The sequence below is a fragment of the Aotus nancymaae genome, unplaced genomic scaffold (assembly GCF_030222135.1).
Source record: "Aotus nancymaae isolate 86718 unplaced genomic scaffold, 86718_ANA_hifiasm-v0.15.2.pri h1tg000010l, whole genome shotgun sequence".
Classification (NCBI taxonomy): Eukaryota; Metazoa; Chordata; class Mammalia; order Primates; family Aotidae; genus Aotus; species Aotus nancymaae.
In genome coordinates this window covers 35148700-35168369 of record NW_026988421.1, presented here as the reverse complement: position 1 = coordinate 35168369, position 19670 = coordinate 35148700, and the positions used below count along the sequence as shown (strand labels likewise).

Genomic DNA, 19670 nt, shown 5'->3' with positions numbered 1-19670 from the left:
GACCATGTTCCCAGGATCATAAGCCCTTATACTAGGTCTTTCACACACATTATTTCAAAGAATCTTCTCAACCACTCTTTGAGGTAGGTGCTATCACCTCCGTTTTACAGAGGAGGAAACTGAGTCTCAGAGAGGGGAAGTAACCCGCAAGTCACTATACAGTAAGAGGTGAAGCTGGCATCCAAAAACTTCTCCTGGCTGCTTCAGAGAAGGTGCCCAAAGTCTTTGACTTTCGCAGTAGTAAACAGCGTAGCCAAAATCAGAACTGTGATTTATTTAGTTGCTAGGTTCATTTCTCCAAAAAAAATTTCAGGCCTCAAAACACCCTAAGGCTACCTTTGTCCAAATGCTGAAATCTTTGTAGCTGACCCAGAGATAAGATGGGACACTCACCTAAAACCCTGAGGTGCCTATTCAAGGATACCCCACATCATCAGGGCATTCTCCTCTCCAGAACCAAAATGCCTTTGTTTCATGGCAAACAAAGGCCCTGCATTCCCACACAAACACGAGACAGGACGAAGACCTGACAGAACCGAGCACTAGCAGAGCACCATGGGTTATGGAAACAAAGTGCATCTTACATAAAACCACACCACACCACACCGAAGCCTGGTGTTCTCAGCTGTGTTAGTCAAAGCAAACCGAGGCTCATCTCCAAGGCATACATGGGACGAGAGGCAGGCCGGGAGGCATCCAAAGTAGAGATAACTTCCCAATGACCTCAAGTGGCCAGATATATATAGCCTGTCCTTTTCCTCCAACTGTATCCAGTCCTGGCACCTGAATTCACGTCCCCTCCACCTCCGCCCCCCATTCCCTCCGGAGCCATCTCTTTGCTCCTGAGGCAAGCAAATGGTCTCACCAGCATTCACTTGGCCTCCATAGATGGACCAGGGGCGAGACGTGCAGCCCACCCTGCCAAGTGCACACGCGGCATGCTGCAGTCCTACCTGGCTCCCATCTCTGCGAGCAGCTTTCCTCCCCGCCTGCTCGCCACCTCTATGCCGCTCTGTCTGCTCAGCCTCACTTCCTGGAAAAGCGCTACCCAGGGGCTTGCCGGGCCGGCTCTCCTCAGGGGTGTTGAGATCTGAGAGTCTCTGTTCAGTACTCAGGCACCTGACCACGTCTGAAGGCTTCAAGCAGCTCTTCTTAGAGATCTTGGGTCCACCAGGGCCTCTCTCGCCTGCCTCCCTCTCTGCTTTCCTCTCATATCGTCCGCTCTCTTCGCGCCACGGCTGCCTGTTGCTCTGGCTGCTAAAGGCATCACTAAGCTGGGAGATGACACTATCAGAGCTCCCCAGCGGCAGCTGCGAGAAGCTATCTTGGCGGACGCCTGAAGGTGGCATGTGGACGCCACCATCTCCATTGATGTGAAGGGAGGCCTGGGAACTGGGTGCTAGGGAGTAGGTTCTGTGCAGGGAAGGTAGGGCCAGTGGAGAAGCTACTGATCGTGGGGTGGGACGATCGGACCAACTCAAATGCGGGAGGCTGAGAGACAGGGAGGGACTGGCCCTTGGGGACAAGGCAAGGTGGTCAGTGTTATAGACAGAAGTCTCTGGCAGAGGAGGCAAGGGTGGGGTCAGGGCCAGAGAACGCCTGCCTGGGACCCCCACAGTCAGTGAGATCCACTCAGAGGTGACGGCGTGCATCTCAGGGGACAGGGCTCGGCGGGAGTGGGGCAGAGATGAGGGGGCTGGCGTGATGAGCTTGCTGTGACTGGAAAACTTAAAAAGAAGAAGAGAGAGAGGAAAACAAAAGAAAGAAGCAAAAGGTACACGTGTCAGCATAAAGGAAAAAGAAGGAAAATAATCACCAGGGGTATATAAAGAGGAATGAAATAGAGAGGATGAGTAGGACACTCTGGTGTCCAAAAAGGAAATCCTTAGGTTACATCTGGGGAGAAACCGGGATGTGGGTGAGTGTGCGTGTGAGCACATGTGAGAGTGAGCCTGATGTGTACAGGCAGGGGGTGGAGGAAGCAGCAAGAGGTGTGGAGATGGAGAGAGGTCCCGTCAGAGTAGCAACGGATGAGGCCAGCCTGCTTTGCAGAATCAGATTTTCAAAGGGACACACTGGAAGCTCTCCACCCCAGCCTGCCCCGCTTCTGTGCACCAGATCCCTGACCCAGAACAATGGGGAAAGGTGGCCCAGCACTCCCGTGGCCCTTCGCTGGGGTTTTATTTTCTCTGGGAGCTCAGCAGAGTCTTCCAGAGAGGAGTATGAGTAGTGTAGTGGTTTTGTTTTACAATCACTCTTGGCCACAGTCAAGTGAAGAATGTAGTTGAGCTCTCTGCATCCTTACAAAGCAGAATGTCCAGCTCCAGTCACACACCCTGTCCTATAAGACAACAGGATGCAGCTATCACTGTGCAGGAAGCCCTGGGTCAGCCCATTTAATGCTTTCTGCCAAGAACCCTCTACTGGGGTCAGTGATGAGTAGGTGGGAGAGAAGGAAACGATTAGAGGACCAGACAAGAGGCACCATCTCAGGGTCACCGTGGACCCCTGGGTCCTACTCTTGTTCCTCTGCAGACCTCCTTACCACTTACATGGTGGTTTGGCTGGGCTCTTTCACAGGATGTCACCCCACCATGTCACCCTGAACTCAAGGCTTGGACATTTTCTTGGCTTTGGGAAAGTGGGGATCGGTTTGGAATAATTTATATTTCTGAACAAGTTTGTTTATAATTAATGTTTTGGAAAGGCAACATCTTATTATGCTTATAAACCAACATCCTTTCAGCCCACTGAGACAGAGATGCTATAAGTTACTTGTTCCAGTCACCTGGCTCCAGTGAATGCAAAAAATACCTTGGATCTGGTCTAGGCGGCTGACGAGGAGAACCTGGAAGCCTCTTTTTCAGCCTTTGTCTTCTGCAGGCCAACTTTGGCCAAGATGACTGAGGACCACGCTGGACCATGGGATTTATGACACAGTGGGGGTACCCACACCAACAACTTACCCAGGAGGAACCAACTGATAAAGGCTCTTGTTCCCTAGTCACCTTATCCCCTGAGCAATTACCTGAAGCTCTTCTTTTTCCCCTGAGATAACATTTCTTCAACCAAGCACTGGAAAATGTCATTTGTATGCATGAAGACAAGGTCCAGTGTACAGTCTGCTTTTCTGCAGACAGTTTTTAATTGCAGTGCTCAAAAACCACCCCAGAGAGGTCATGTGCCATCAGCACTGTTGACTATGAAAACTCACATGCTGAGTATGAAAACCAGTGACAAGAAGCTTACATACCTGTGGGCTCGCAGTGGCACTGCGACTTGGGGAGGAGGAGAAAGGCAGGTCCACGTAATCCACAGGGTTTTTCACCAGTGGCCGCTTGATCACATCCACGTAGGTGATGGGGAAGATGCCTTGTCGGGATGTCCCTGGGATCCTCCCTTCGTACCAGTTCTCATCTACCTGCCGGAGCAGTGTAATCCTCTCACCCTGGAAGACACAGCAAAGCGAGGGTCTTTGTCCTAGCATGCCTCTGCTTGCCTAGGGCCTCTGCCTGCACACTTCAACAACCTGCATTGTTTATCACATGCTTTGCTCAGGGAAAACCTTCCCTGATGCACCTGGAGGGAATCGACACCACTGGCATGAGGATGCTAATAGCAGTGGAGCTACCTTGATGTGGGAAAGTTCAGCTTGGTTCTTTTAAGTATTTTAGTAAACGACAATATCAGATTCTTGCCCCTAAGCCAGAGAGCAAATGTAGTGTTACTGACTCATCTAATGTGAAACAGAGAGATATTCAATCTTCATCTCTAAGGCAAAGATTTTGGCGGGTTTCTCTTTTTTCTTTCTTTTGTAGCATGATAGCTTTTAATGTATCATTATAGAAAAATCAGAACACAAATAAACATTAAGCAGAAAACAATCATCACCCATCACATTGTCACTTGGGGATAAACACTGTTAATATTTGGCATATGGACTCCCCTGATTTACTTCTATGCATGTGAATTAAACCAGCACATATTTTTCCTTATGAAAATTGAGTATGGGTGGGGGGCCAGGGAAGGGATAGCAGGGGGTGGGGGGACTGGGGAGAGATAACATTAGGAGAAATACCTAATGTAGGTGACGAGGGGGATGGAGGCAGCAAACCACCATGGCATGTGTATACCTATGTAACAATCCCGCAAGATATGCACATGTACCCCAGAACTTAAAGTAAAATAAAATAAAAGAAAATTGAGTATGAACTGTATTTCCCTTTTCCAACTTGCTTTTTTAAAAACACTTAATAGCACATAGTAAACCTCCTTCTTTATCAAGAAATAAATTCTACACTTTTAATGGCTTTGCATAGCTTAATGGACCACTGCAGGGTATTCTGTTGCACACACATATAATGATTTAATTACTGATCCCCTGCTGTTCGGCAACTGGGCTGCTTCCAGTGTTATAAAAGATGGCCCATCGTTTTCTAACACATGTGCTCACTTCCCCCAATCCTCAATAAAATCAGTAACTTAATAACTTTAGCAAGCCAGAGAATTTTGCCACGTAGAGTGTTTGGATTCTGAGAAGAACTTCTCTGCAGAGTGTAACTGTGCTCTGAATAAGCATGATGATGATGACGATGATGATACTGGCATCTCCTGTCTACTAAGCACAAACCAGATACCATGTGTCATGCTGGGGGCTTCACATATGCTGTTTCACCTAAGTCTCTTACAACCACCTAGGAGAGAGCCATTTATCTTCATTTTTTTCTGTAAGAAAATGGTGGCAGCAGGCATGGTGGCTCACACCTGTAATCCCAGCACTTTCAGAGGAATAGACAGGTGGATCAAAAGGTCAGGAGTTCAAGACCAGCCTGGCCAATATAGTGAAACCCCATCTCTACTAAAAATACAAAAATTAGCTGGGCATGGTGGCATATGCCTGTAATCCCAGCTACTCAGGGGGTTGAGGAAGGAGAATTGCTTCAACCTGGGAGGTGGAGGTTGCAGTGAGCCAAGATCAAGCCATTGTACTCCAGCTTGGGCAACAGAGTGAGATTTCGTCTCCAAAAAAAAAAAGAAGAAAAGAAAAGAAAAAAGAAAATGGTGGTTTGAAAAAAGTATTTAAATCCCACAATCTGCATAGCTGATAACCTGTGCCTTTTGGGTTCAAAGCTTTTCAAACTTCTGGTATCAATGGAGTTGTTTTTTCCACTAGGTCACACCAATATATTGTCAAACCCAGTCGTCAACACAGTGCATTTTCACATCATCAGTTGCTCACTGAGTGTTGGTTGAAAACAGTTTATAAAAGATGTCTAAGACTCCAGAAATACTATCTTTAATCAGTGAGCTCAATGTAGTTAAACCCTGACATTAGCCTAGGGTTTATTTAAAAAATACCTTACCTCAGAAAATTCTTCAGTTGCCCAATGCAATTCTTTTTTTTTCTTCAATAGAGACGGGGTCTTGCTATGTTGCTCAGGCTGGTCTTGAACCTCTGGCCTTAAGTGAGCCTCCTGCCTTGGTTTCCCAAAGTACTGGGATTACAGGCCTTAATGCAATTTTTTTTTTTTGAGACAGAGTTTCGCTCTGTCACCCAGGATGGAGTGCAGTGGTGCAATCTCAGCTTGCTGCAACCTCTGCCTCCCGGGTTCAAGTGATACCCCTGTCTCAGCCTCCTGAGTAGCTGGGATTACAGGTGCCCACCACCATGCCCTGCTAATCTTTGTATTTTTAGTAGAGACAGGGTTTTACTATGTTGGCTAGGCTGGTCTCAAACTCCTGACCTCAAGTGATCCATCCATCTTGGCCTCCCAAAGTGCTAGGATTAGAGGCGTGAGCCGTCACACCCAGCCCTTAATGCAACTATTGATTGGCATACTTCTCTTAAGAGAAGTGATAGCAATGCCACACTTCCCCACATAGCAGTGCCATCCAGGAGAGCCCCCAAAGCAAGGCATGAGAAGGGCAGCTTACCTTTCTGAAGGACATTTCTACTTGTGTATCACCATTAAAGTTAAACTTAGCAATAGCTTCTCCATATTCCAAAACCTGCACTGGTGACAACTTTTTGGGCTGAGCCTTCTCAGCAGGAGGAAGAAGCTGAGAAAGGGAAAGAGGTAAAAGAGAACAAGGGAAGAGAAGAAAGCAGGGAAACAAGAGGAAAAGGAGGAAACAAAACACAAGCATTTGGTAAATAAATGGTGCTTGGGACACGGTCAGGCTTTTCCTTAGAAAGAAAAGGGGCTGCAGTACCTCAATGTAGGTGCGTGGGAAGATTCCCACCCGGCCGTGATGTTCTCCTTCATACCAGTTCTGATCAATTTGCTTATAAATGTAAACAATATCTCCCTTCTGCAGAGGAAGCTCCCTGTCAACAGAGGGTCAATGGCATTTTAGCAGATGTTTCAATATGTGTAAGATTAAGACACTTCAGTTTTGTAGCAAAAGGAGACATTTAAGTGGGGTCAAAAGGGACAAATTCCAGAGAGGAGGCTCCATATTTGGAAGTAAAAATCCCACTATTCAGGAAATTACATCACATTTGGCATTTTTCCACTTTTTCGCAGGATGGATGTTAACATTCAAATTGACTAGCCCTTGAAAGTGCTCAGAGGCCCTATTAATTTGTTGTGGTTTTCTAAATGCATTTTTTGTGAATGCTCTGTTATGCTCAGAATATTTATGTAACACAAAGCAATGCACCCAACTGCCTTAACTGATGTTTGTTAAATGAAGAAACATGTCTCCTTCAGGATACCTTCAAGATCCTTGTCCGTGCAAGGCATGCCTTCGTTGCTTTAAATTGCCCTCAAATTATTTGTGATAATACTGATATACTTCTATCATTCCATCTATTTCCCATTTGCCTACCCATCCATTTAACCATCCATCTTTGTATCATCATGCAATAGAAAGGTTCTGAAGTTAGGCAGATCTGGTCCAAAAGCCAATCCTGTAATTTACTAGCTCTGGGACCCTGGACACAATACTTAATCTGCGACACTGTTTCTTTAAGTGAACTTGAGAGCTAACTCAGAGTTGCTGGAGAATCCTTTGACAATTTAAAAATAAACACCTAGGATGGTGCCTGTTGTACAGGTAGGTAACACTCGATAAATGTTAATTCTATTGCCCCCCCCTTTTTTTTTTTGAGTCAGGGTCTCATTCTGCTGCTCAGGCTGGAGTGCAAGTGGCATGATCACAGCTCACTGAAGCCTCAACCTCCTGGGTGCAAGTGATTCTCCTACCTCAGCCTCCTGAGTAGCTGGGACTAAAGGCATGTGCCACCATGCCTGGCCAACTGTTATTTTATTTTTATTTTTTTGTAGAGATGGGGTTTCGCCATGTTGCCCAGGCTGGTCTTGAACTCCTGGTCTCAAATGATCCTCCTGCCTCAGCCTCCTAAAGTGCTGAGATTACAGGCATGTAGCCACTGCACCCAGCCTAATTCCTTTGCTTTTTAACATAGAATAGGGATATTGGAAAGAAAAGTAGTTTTTCCTTCAAATGCTCTTTGTGCTCCTTTTCAGCTTTTCCATATCCATTCCTTTGCTTGCCTCAATAATTATACACACACACACACACACACACACACACACATATTTTTTTTTGAGATGGAGTCTTTACTCTGTCACCCAGGTTGAAGTGCAGTGGTGTGATCTTGGCTCACTGCAACCTCTGCTTCCCAGGTTAAAGTGATTCTCCTGCCTCAGCCTCCTGAGTAGCTGGGACTACAGGCATGCACCACCATACACAGCTAATTATCGTACTTTTAGTAGAGATGGGTTTGCATCTTATTGGTCAAGCTGGTCTTGAACTGCTGACCTCGTGATCCACCCGCCTCTGCCTCCCAAAGTGCTGGGATTACAGGCGTGAGCCACTGAGCCCAGCCTGATGTTAATTTTTAACCAGGACTCTTCTTTAAAAAAAAAAAAAAAAAAGAGACAAAAAAGCAAATTTTAAACCAAATGAAAACTTAAAAGGAGGATAAAAATTATAACTTTTTCTTGAATTAAAAAAAAAAATGACATAGATCTTTTTCATTTGAGTCAAACCAATAGGATGAAATAAAAGGTCTCCAATTTAACTTGGAAGACGTGTGCTCACTTTGCAGGATGCCAGGAAGCCCACGGTACATGAGGGGTGCTAGCTGAACAATGAGGGCACATCTGGAAAACTACAGAAAGTCAGTTCTGTGCTGAATAAAAGCAGAAGGCAGTTTGTGGGTCTCACATTGGCAGACGGGATTCTAACCCTCAAGAGGTCCATAAAGGGGATGTGGGCATTTATCTCTGTGAGAAGGAATGTCTTGGGCCACATTTTTGCCACAACGCTCTTTGAGGGGGTATTATGAATTCCCCTCCCTTCAACCCAAACCATGGGCACACAGATGAGCAAGACCCTCAGCATATTCACCCCTGTAGAGACCTGCAGGCTCCTAACTTTGCTATACTAAGTATCTCGCAGCTGTGGAGTGAGGTGGGAGCGTAATGGTCCTACTGTTAAGTGAAGGACCCACTTGTGTGAGAGAGAGAGGAACTGAGGGGTTTGTAGTTGTGGCTGATGGAAGTCTACCATAGGGAATTTGGGGCTGCAGTCTTCCAGTACTATGAACCATACCCCTAGCTCCCAAAGAACCACGTGACCAGGTCTGCTGATGAGAGGGTTTGAGTAATATGATTCACTTTAGATCTTTTTTGGAACATCATGGTGTACATCAGCATAGCAAAGGCTCTGAGAAGTCCAGGGGAAAGAAACCTGTTTAACTTTGTTGAATCAAGTATTCCACAGCATGCTTTTTTTTTTTTTTTGAGACAGAGCCTCACTCTGTTGCCCAGGCTGGAGTGCAGTGGTGTAATCTTGGCTCATTGCAACCTCCACCTCCTGGGTTCAAGCAAGTCTCAGGCCTCAGCCTCTGAGTAGCTGGAATTACAGGCAATTGCCACCATCCCCAGCTAATTTTTGTATTTTTTGATAGAGGCAGGGTTTCGCCATGTTGGCCAGGCTGGTCTTGAACTCCTGACCTCAAGTGATCCGCCAGCCTTGGCCTCCCAAAGTGCTGGGATTACTGGCATAAGCCACCAAGCCTGGCCCTGACAGCATGCTTATTTTAGTAACTGACTATGGGGAAATGTAAAACCAAGTGACTGAAGGGCTTGAAAAACTATGGAGCTAGGATTTACTTTTTCTACTAAATTTTGTTGACGTTTTTTGAAGGCAGCATGTTTTGATGAAAACACTGAGTCAGGAGGAAGGAACCCTCTCTCCTGCATTAGCAATGTTGATAAAAGGTGACAATTTCTGTGGATCTCAGCTTTCTCACCTGTTCTATTTGACAGAGTTGCTCTAAAAAAAATTTAAGACTATGAAATCTGAGAAAATGTAATATTATCATCACCATGCCATTTAATAAATCTCACATAGACTTTTCTCAATTCAAAGAAAAAAGGTACCTACTTAATTAAACTGTAAATTAATTTACATATCTCTGTTATCCTGTTTTTTTTTTTTAAAAAAAAAAAGTGGGGGAAGAGGATAATATATTTTGAGTACTAAATTTTGCTATGCAAAATGTTTTACAGGTATTACCCCAGCTTCCCTGCAAGAGAGGCATTTTTACCCTTCTCTTGCAGATAAAGAAAACTGAGTGAGGGAGAATTTGCTAACTTGACTATAGTCACAGAGCTGGTAAGTGGCACAGTCAGGATTTGAACCCAGGACTTCCTGATTCTAAAGCCACAATGTTTGCAGTATGTTACACAGCCACCTCCTTTAGCTGACAAACTAAAGGAATGCAGTAACACATACAAACCCAACTGTACCAGATTTGTGCCTAGGTTCTGGATACTGTGGCCTGGTCACTCATTTTGCAGTTGAGGAGATTAGAACCCAGGTTGGTTAGCTCCGCACAGCATTTCCCAGCATCTGAGGACAGGAAGCTCTCCCTCTCATCACCAGGTTTGCAACTGTCCATCTGCAGGACAATGGGATGGCTGCTGATCATCATACTTTCAGCTGCCAATGAGAACTCATGGACTATTTTAATCCATAATTAGATAAAAAGCCAGCTGTTTCCATATGGAACCTAGTCTTTGGTAGCGTTTCCCAAATCGTGTTTTAGGTTCCTTTCTTGAAAGACTTCCGGAGCTATTAATATGCCATCAACAAAGTATCTTTTCAAAGTGGGTGGGAGGTATAGATATAGCATGCAGTGTTTCTCAACTCATTCTACAACAGAACTCTCTTTTTGAGAAACATCTTAGAGGGCTAGCACTCTGAGGAACACACTTAGAGAAATGCTAGTCTCCTGTGGGTTCATGCAAGACTTTAATCTCTCGGGACGTTATAGCAAAACGAGTAAAGTTATCTCCCTAGAGACTGGTCTAGATCCTTCCACAGAAAAGATGGGTCAGATCAAGCCACCACTTAAGCAAATAGAACCCCTACATAGGAGGAGGCAGGGTGAGACAGGGTACAAGAGCCCAACCTCTGCCTAAGTTTGAATTCTAACTCTATCACACCAGCTTGAGCAAGTTCTTAACCTTATATAGTCCCTTGGTCTCTTCATTTGAACAGGGAGGATAATCACAGCACCCACTCCGTAATGAGTATGTGTACTTAGAATAGTGCTTGGCACATAGCAAACTCTACGAACTACTGCTTTGTTTTTTAACAATTTTTACCATTGTTATTTATCCAACTCTTCTCTATAAACAAACTGTTGCATTTCAAAGAGGCAGCTAAGAAGATAAACAAATATGACTGGTGGCACTTACTTTAGTGTCTGAGCTTTAAAGTCAAATTTGGCTCTGGCAGGTCTCATCTGAACATAAGAAACAATGACAAGTTAAAATCAGGATTCATGTACAAGAAGGACACATTTTCACAAATTTCTAGAAAGCAAAGCAGAAAAATTCACTCTAGCCAGTTTGTTCTAGTGTAGAAATCTGGACAAAATTGCATTTGTCTGACCTTAGACACTACATAAACGTTTAGTCAACTATGTATGTTGTGCATAAGAATCCCCTTAAAAAGCCAGATCTGGGGAAGAGATGGTTAGAAAGGTCCCAAAGTTGAGGGACTAGTTCCTCAAAACATGCTGGCCATGGCTATTAAAAAAACACAAACAAAATAACAAAGTCAGCCAGAAGTCCTAGGATGTTCCTTACCTACTGTCTAATTCCTCGGGGACATTTATTTGCTTAAATTATGATATGCAAGTAGATGAAATGCCAATTCACTTCTCACATCATCTCCAACTCCTTATATTTCTTAAGATATGTGACATCATCCAAAAAGCCAGATAAAGTGGTCCCTGGGCTCCAATGACTCCTGACAAGACTTCCAACCCCGCTGGGTAGCCCTGTCTTCCCAGATGCCCACATCTGAGTCAGCCTCTGCCCCTTCTCCACTTCCTGGTCAGGTCTGTTGTTAAGTCTAGAGGGACCTCCCTCCTTACCTCCATATCTCCACAACCCTGTCACTCGAAGCTGATGTCTAGTTCCCAGTGGCACAAAGTTTCCTTTGATTTCACATTCTCTTCACTCTAATCTATCACCCAGGAGCACAAGTAACATTCCTAACATTCTTCGTCACATCTCTTCCTTGCTTTGAAGTTGGCTGCTGCTCTCAACTTTCTCTCAGTTCAAATCTCAACTCCTGCCATAGGTGAAGGCCTTTGGGTGGTTTCTCCCTACTCTTACCAAATTGCCTTTATCTCTACTACACTGTTCCTGTTCCAGTCAAATCTATTTGCTACACCTGAGCTGAACCCCCTCCTACCCTCTCCTCTCTCTGGAATTTCTTTTTTTTTTTTTTGAGACAGGGTCTTGCTCTGTCGCCAGGCTGGAGTGCAGTGGCATGATCTCAGCTCACTGCAACCTCCGCCTCCCAGGTTCAAGAGATTCTCCTGCCTCAGCCTCCTGAGTAGCTGGGAATACAGGTATACGCTACCACCCTTTGCTAATTTTTGTATTTCTCGGTAGAGACAAGGTTTCACCATGTTGGCCAGGCTGGTCTCTAACTCTTGGCCTCAAGTGATCTACTCACCTCAGTCTCCCACAGTCCTGGGATTATAGGTGTGAGCCACCATGGCCAGCTGCAGAATTTCTTTTTTTTTTTTTTTTTTTTGAGACAGGGTCTCGCCCTGTTGCCCAGGCTGGAGGGCAGTGGTACAATCATGGCTCACTGCAGTCTTGACTTCCTAGGCTCAGGTGATCCTCCCACCTCAGCCTCCCAAGCAGCCAGGACTACAGCCACGCACCACCACACCTGGATAATTTTTATACAGATAGGGTCCCACTATGTTGCCCAGGCTGGTCTCAGGTTCCTCGGTTCCAGCAGTCCTCCTGTCTTGGCCTCCCAAAGTGTTGGGATTACAGGCGTGAGCCACTGTGCCTAGCCTTCCACAGGTATTTTTAAAGTTTGCATTTTCACAATGCTGTTTTCATCTATCTACCTATCTATACCATACATATTGGGGCCAAGTGAATGATCATCTTATAATCAAGCTAAAGCCACACAATTTCAATACCTGTGTTTGTGTCTGTAACCAAAGAGCATAATTTCACAGTTACAGATGAACCAGAAAAGAATGGATGTGGAGTTAATGATAAATGACAAGTTCACAAGAGAAAACCAAATGACCAAAATTATAAGGATAAGAATTTCACAGTGATTCCAACAGAAAAATACACGGAAGTAGGTTACCTCCTGTCACCCAGCTGTAAAGCTATGTGAACTTTAAAAAACTTATACTAAAGCAGCACCATATTCACACTTTGGTAACTGAGTTCTGTCAAAACAATAGCTCATATCAATTAAATCAATAATTATATAGGTGTATAATTTATGAATAATTTGTAAATAGGCTTAGGTTAGTTAATAAGGGGTGGTGGTGAGATATTTTTTTCATTAAAGGTTCGTTAAAGTTCACTGATTCCATTGAACTCAAGACATGTATGAGAGTCACTGATGGTTATATAAAGTAGCATCCTCTCTCTCTTTATCTCCCTATAGCTCCCCAAGACTGAATCCATCTTTCCCTCCTCTGGCTTTTTCAGTATTGTGTTACCTACTACAGGGGAGAGATAACTGTACTTTAGTAACTGTAGTAAGTGCTACCAGTGCATATGGATTCGGGCATGAGAAAGCAGCATGTTGTGAAGAAAACACAGTCTCCCTCTTCCACTATCAGCTCCCCAAGGGCATACAGGCTGAGTTCTTTCTGCCTCCCACAGGGTCTTACACAGAACCAGTGGTCACCCAAGTCCTATTGAATGGGACTGAAGTGCACTGACACAGTGGGGTGCACCTGGGATGTGTTGGTTTCTACTTTTTCAAGTCCATCAGTCAACTTCTAGGGCAGTAATTCTCACAATGTGTTCCCTAAACTGGTATCATCAGTATCACCTGGGAAACTGTTACAAACGCAAAGTTTCAGGCCCCACTGCAGAATCAGAAACTTTGCAGATAGGACCCAGGGTCTGTATTTTACCAGGGTTTCCAGGGGATGCTAACGCACTTGTCAGAGTTTAAGAAACGTTGCTCTACAAGGGAGGCAGGCTCGTTGGGCAGAGTTTGCCTGCCTCTGTCCATGGTTATTCCACCCATGGTATATTTTTGTTTCCATATATCATCTACATGTGTAAGTGTGGAGCCCTAGTGCCTTTACCTGTTCCCATCTTCTTCTACTTACAAGCAGGTAGGACTGTGTGTGAGGACAAACCACGCCCAGAGCCTTCTGAGAAGGGCCGTTTTGAGGAGGTGCTGAAATGTTGAGGGCTCAAGGGCTATCTTTTCCTTGCAATTAACACTTGCTAACTTTTGCTTCTTCCTTGATAGATTTTCTTTTTCTCCATCACTTTAGTCTCCTTCTCCACCCAGTTTTCTTTTTTCTTTTAAATTTGAGATAGGTTCAAGTTTCTTTAAATTTGAGACAGGGTCTCACTCTGCCACCCAGCTGGAGTGGTGTGTTCACAATTCAGCCTTGAACTTTGGGGTCAAGTGATCTTCCCACCTCAGCCTCCCAAGTAGCTATGACTATAGGCGTGTGCCACTAAGCCTGGCTAATTTTTCAGTTTTTCATTTTTTTTTTTTTCTTTTGTAAAGACTAGTTCCCAGTGGCACAAAGGTCTTCCTATGGTGCAAAGGCTAGTTTCTAACTCCTGGCCATGAATGATCCTCCTGGCTTGGCCTCTCAGTATGCTGGGATTATAGACTTGAGCCACTAAACCTGGCCAGCTTTCTTTTAATTTGGCTCCTTCTTTTCACTATCTCTTCTTCCCAGATACCTTCTGTTTTTTTTGACAGGGTCTTACCCCTGCTGAGGCTGGAGTGTAGTGGCATGATCATGACTCTGCAGCTTTGACCTCCCAGGCTCCAGTGACCCTCCTGCCTCAGCCTCCCAAGTAGTTGGGACTACAGGTGTGCGCCACCACGTAGGGCTATCTACCAACCTATCTAATTAATTAATTAATTAGAGATGAGGGTCTCACTATGTTGCCCAAGCTGGTCTTGAACTCCTGGGCTCAAGCAAATCTCCCACCTTGACTTCCCAAAGCACTGGGATTACAGGTGTGAGCCACTATGCCCAGCTGTATTTCTTTAAAAAAAAAAAAAAAAGACGAATAGCCAATGGTGCTCCTGTTACTCAAAAGATAGAAACATAAATATTAATCTGCTGTATTGAAAGGTTATAAAACAGTACATATATTGGGTGTTACTCCCCCATTCCCCTACCTCCCACCCTAAATCCCAGACACACACGTTTTTCCTAAAAGAGATCATCTTCAGTGGGGTTACTTAAGGGTTACATGGCAAAGCATAAACTCTTGCACAAGATGCAGCATTTGGCTAGCATGAGAATTCTGACATGTTGACCTTTGTGCAGGAGGCCAAGACCTGGATAAAAATCACTTCAAAGTTTGTTCTTCTTTTTCCTTTATAATATTAAGCTTTCATAATCTAGGCCGGGAAATGTCAAAACTAAAAGAACAAATGAAACATCCCTTGGAGAACTCTCTTATCCTCTGTGGGTTTCTCCTAACTGTGAAAGTCTTTGGGCTTCAAAATTCTTCAGTGAGGCACACTACTGCAGCACTACTGAACACACAATTCATCCACCTACATGTGAGCAGCAGTATTGTTCTCTAGTTCAATATGAATGTCACGAAATTTGGAGGCCTTTGTAAATGGCATAAAGTACTGTTAAGCTAACTTTTGTAAAGTTTCATTAACCATCTCTTCAAAGAAGAATTGTGTAGCTGTCCACATCATAGCTACCAATGCATATGGACTCAGGTATGAGGTTTCTAAACAGAACGCACAGGCAACACAGTAGCATGATAAAATGCAGGATGTGGAGGGCTGGACTCATGAAGGCAGCCAATGCTCTAAGGCATGCAGTAGGGGTGTGTGCCAGCAGACCCCAGTCCCCCAGCCAGGCATGCTTGAACATACAGAGCACAGGACATAATGGCGTCATGTCTATATACCAGCCACAAGAAGCCAAAGCAAGCCTAAGGGAAGCCAGGATGACAGATGCTGTTTGGGGAACTACATTGGCCTACAGAGGGCAATGCTGAGGGAGGCAAATAGGCAAATATTGCTTTGGGTCAAGCAGCAGATTGAGGTGACTAAAACAGACCTCTGACCCAGATTTCCTTTTTGCGGTATCGTCTATATTGAGGAGGTCCCCAAAGCGCTCATTAGTGATAAACTGATGGTGCGTCGGAATGACGCCCGTGTGGCGTCGAGCTGCAATATCAGCCTCTTCTTGCTCGCGCTTAAGTCGTCTCTGGTCCGCTAAAAGTTTCTGCCATAAAATTGCATAAAATGGGCAGTGAATCGTCTGGTCCAGCATATTAGAAAACTACCAACAAAAGTCATTAGGGAAGAAGGTGCTGGGTGAACAGGGCAGAAGCATTAAGGGTCAGCTGTCAGAGGGGCTTCAAAGCCACAACTACTACGCTCCCATTGTAACCACCCTCCGTGCACTGTGGAAAGGAGGCAGCTCTTCACTGGGAAAGCCAGGATAGGGGAAGGATGATTCCACATGATTACACTCTCTGGCAAACTACCCACCCCCAGCTCAGCCCAAAGCCACCTGCTCCCGGGAGCAAAGGCCAGGTGAGCCCAGGGGCACATCCAGGGCATTCCCAAGCATGCTGGGCTGACAGCGGGAGGCTGGAAGTACCACCTCTACCCTGTTCAGGCAGGGATATATTCCCACAGCATATTCCCCCTGGCAGGACCAGGGCTGGCCAATTCCTCCTGCCCATCTCAGGCCTATTAAACCTGCTATAGGCTTTTGCTAGTGAAGTCTATGGCACCAGGTCATTTTTGCGCTTCCTGCATCTATTACTCTAATATGCTCTTGACGGAGTGGAGCAGCTCATTTTGGAAGATGATGCCCCTTCTAGGCCAGTCAACTCTTTCCCTAGGCACAATTTTTAGAAGGCCTTAGGATATGCACCAAAGGCTAATAATTATGTGGCTGACAGAGAGCATCAGTTGCTTTCTTACTGAATGATTTGAAATGAACCTGAGTTAAAGGGAATGACAGAGAATATAAAGATTAAAAAATCCTAAGAATAATGGTACCTGGGGTTAGAAGAAATATTTTCTCCTAGAGTAAGGAAAAAGCAATCTATTTCTATTTTTAAAGGCTTCTTTGAAAAATCAAACAATGTTGTTTTTACCAAATGTCCTGAATGCCTATTAAAATGACCCCATGGAACAGAATTTTAATGTGTTTTCTGATACATAACAATCTTACTTTCCTGGGATTAACTTTCCTTGTAGGAAAGCATGAATTAGAACTGATAATTCTTAGCATTGGAAAACAGCAGTCTTCTTCCAGCAGGCAATTACATGCCTCATGACATGCAGCCCCAAAGGACGCTGGGCCCAATTTTTCTCCAGGGTCTACAAATAACAAAGTGACAACTCATCAGATGGCTGTGGGAGTTCTAGTACTCAAGTAAGTTGTAAAGATTAAATGAGAAAAGACATGAGAAAGTCCTTTGCACAGCCCAGTGCCAAAGAAAAAGTACTGGCCAGGCATCTGGAGCCCTGGTTTCTAGCTCTGCTATGGGTATAGGTTAACTTACTATGCAGCCCTGGGCAAGCTACCACCTTGTTGTGGTCCTTGCCTGGACTAAACAAGGGCTTGGCTACATGAACACTAATGTCCCTGCCAAGACTGACATGTTGTCATTTTCTGAAATTCTGTTATTATCCATGTTAGTGATAAAGCATTTGTAATGGGAAGGGCCTGACTGACACCCCATGAGCTGGGAAGTGTGAGCTGTTGCTGTAGCCATGGGAATGGAGTGATGCTTGAGACTGCCACAGTTCTTACTCAATCCCTTGTGTTCTGACTGGAGTTAAACATAATCAATGGAAGTGGACATCAAATGGGGCAAAGCTCCCAATCTAGTAATTGAATCTGACCTTAGTAAGTCCCTCAACTCTGTAGTTTAACCATGTAAGTCAAAAACCACAGATAAAGACACAAAACTTTTAAGGATCTATGAGCTAATGTTATTCAGGAGACAACAGCTCACCTTCTTATGTAACTTCTAATATATCAATTGCTAAACACTAGATAAACTACACCACCCATGATAGGCAAGGATTGTCCCATAAAACCTCCTAGGTCAGAGACTAGGGCTTAAATTACTAAAATGCAATTACATCTTCCTTCATCATAGCAGCCCAGGCCTTGGGAATCTCGTATCTTGTGGCAGGAAATAGCTAACAAAGAGCTATAGAAATGAATCTGCTCTGTGGCCTGATAGACACTCATCATGAGAAAGTTACTACAAATAATAACTGTACATCAAATGCTTCCTCTTGTTTCTTTCCATGGACAGGTGCAACTTTCTTACTGAATACTGTTCAATTGTACCTGGAGATGGGGAAAGGTATGGTGGTTTCTTTCTTTCTTTTTTTTTTTTTTTGAGATGGACTCTTGCACTGTTGCCCAGGATTGGAGTGCAGTGGCGTGACCTTGGCTCACTGCAACCTCCAACTCCTGGGTTCATGCGATTCTTCTGCCTCAGCCTCCTGAGTAGCTAGGATTACAGGCACCCGCCACCCCGTCTGATTAATTTTTTGTATTTTTAGAAGAGATGGGGTTTCACTATGTTGGCCAGGCTGGTCTCAAACTCCTGACCTCATGATCTGCCCACCTCGGCCTCCCAAAGTGCTGGTATTACAGGCGTGAGCCACCACGCCTGGCTATGGTGGTTTCATTTTTGTCTTTTGTTTCACCATCTGGAGGCAATAATTATCATCATCCCACTCATCCCCAAGTCAGCCTTACCCTAAATCCTTCAGGAAACCCCACCTAAACTCTGGAACTACTCAACAAGACAAAACAACAGAGAAAAAGGGCTTCAGACTTGAACATGAATGGGACAGAATGGTGCACATATGCACACCCTCCCCTACTGCTACCAGGTCAAGGTGAGTTTTCCACCTCTTAATTCATTTCAGGAATATGGGCATGGAGCTTGTTTAATCTATAGGACTCTTTCTTGGGGATGTGAAGCCCAGAAAGTATACATAATCACAACGATTTATTCTAGCAGAAGCTTGTGATTTTTCCCACTTGGCTAATGCAAAGAACTACCTCTTCCCAAATCCCCAAGAAAAGGAACTCTTTCCCAGGCCCTGCCAGTCACCCCATGTCAGGACAGGCATTTCAGTAGTTACAAGAAAATATCCACATTTTGAAGTTCTTGGCTGGGGTTTGCCAGCATTTCTTGGTCTATCTGCCTTCTTCTGAGTTGAAGGCAACAGAGTTATAGGCAACTTCCTTAAATTGTTTTATAAAATGTATCAAGGTCATTACTATTTTTTGTTTTCCTTTTTCTCCTATTGCATCCGTCTCAATTTGAACAAAGTTTTGTGCCAACAGAGGGGTGGGCAGTATTGGAGAAATAATGTGGGTGGATTTCCTTGGAGACTACCAAGGGTGGGGCTGCGGGGGATGAAAGAGCAAACTCCGGTTTCTAGCTCACAAGGCATTAAGTGCAGCAGTGGACAACCTCTTTCTGTATCTCCCAGGCAGCAGTGCTGGCTGGACCCGGCATTTATAACCTAGTGCCTGTGGGGAAATCAGTTCTACTTTTTGGAAAAGTCAACCAAAAGAGGAGTGACTGAGCCTAGGTCATATAAAAAAATCACTTGTGAAAGCCTCAATTTTTGCTTCCAATTGCTAGACCATGTCACCTCTCTGACAGATGTCTAGAATCTTTACTTTCTTCATACATTTTTCCAAGCAAAAGCTAAGAGATTTAAAAGATGGGATTTACCTCCTTATCATCATGACGTCTTCGAATAAATTCTTCTGTGGATTCCAAGTAATCAGCTGGTATAAAATGTCTTGGCGATTCTGAATCTTTAAAACAAAAAAGTAGAGTTAAAACAGGCAAAGATTTAGCTGGAAACCAACTTGGGAAGAGAGTTCACTTTTCATCTATTATAAATATCAAAATTTTATAGACAGTGTTGATTAACGATCAATGGTCAAATTCTGACGGAAAAAAAATAAAACAAATTCCACCCCCTGCCCCAGTTTTTTGGATTTATTTGTGAACTAGTTTAATGCAAAGAGAACTACTCAGAAGGCAAAAGGTGAGCAAAATGAGAGGACTTTCTTTGTAAAGTGTCCCTACAAAGAGGCGTGCAGGACCTTATAG

At 44.4% G+C, this 19670-nt stretch overlaps 1 protein-coding gene across 50 annotated transcripts in view; it reads right to left on the bottom strand.

Moving 5' to 3' along the window:
- Positions 1–19670, bottom strand: part of SORBS1 (sorbin and SH3 domain containing 1) — a 254503-nt gene that overhangs the window by 24418 nt on the left and 210415 nt on the right. For 25 of the 50 annotated variants that reach the window (XM_064374042.1, XM_064374056.1, XM_064374058.1 and 22 more), the window contains 7 exons: positions 19284–19369; positions 15608–15775; positions 10737–10783; positions 6214–6328; positions 5935–6060; positions 3254–3448; positions 954–1727 (listed from right to left, as the gene is read on the bottom strand). In XM_064374042.1, the coding sequence (XP_064230112.1) occupies positions 954–1727; positions 3254–3448; positions 5935–6060; positions 6214–6328; positions 10737–10783; positions 15608–15775; positions 19284–19369 (1511 nt within the window). The remainder of the gene's footprint in view (positions 1–953; positions 1728–3253; positions 3449–5934; positions 6061–6213; positions 6329–10736; positions 10784–15607; positions 15776–19283; positions 19370–19670) is intronic. The other 25 variants (XM_064374070.1, XM_064374075.1, XM_064374080.1 and 22 more) reach the window with 3 other exon arrangements.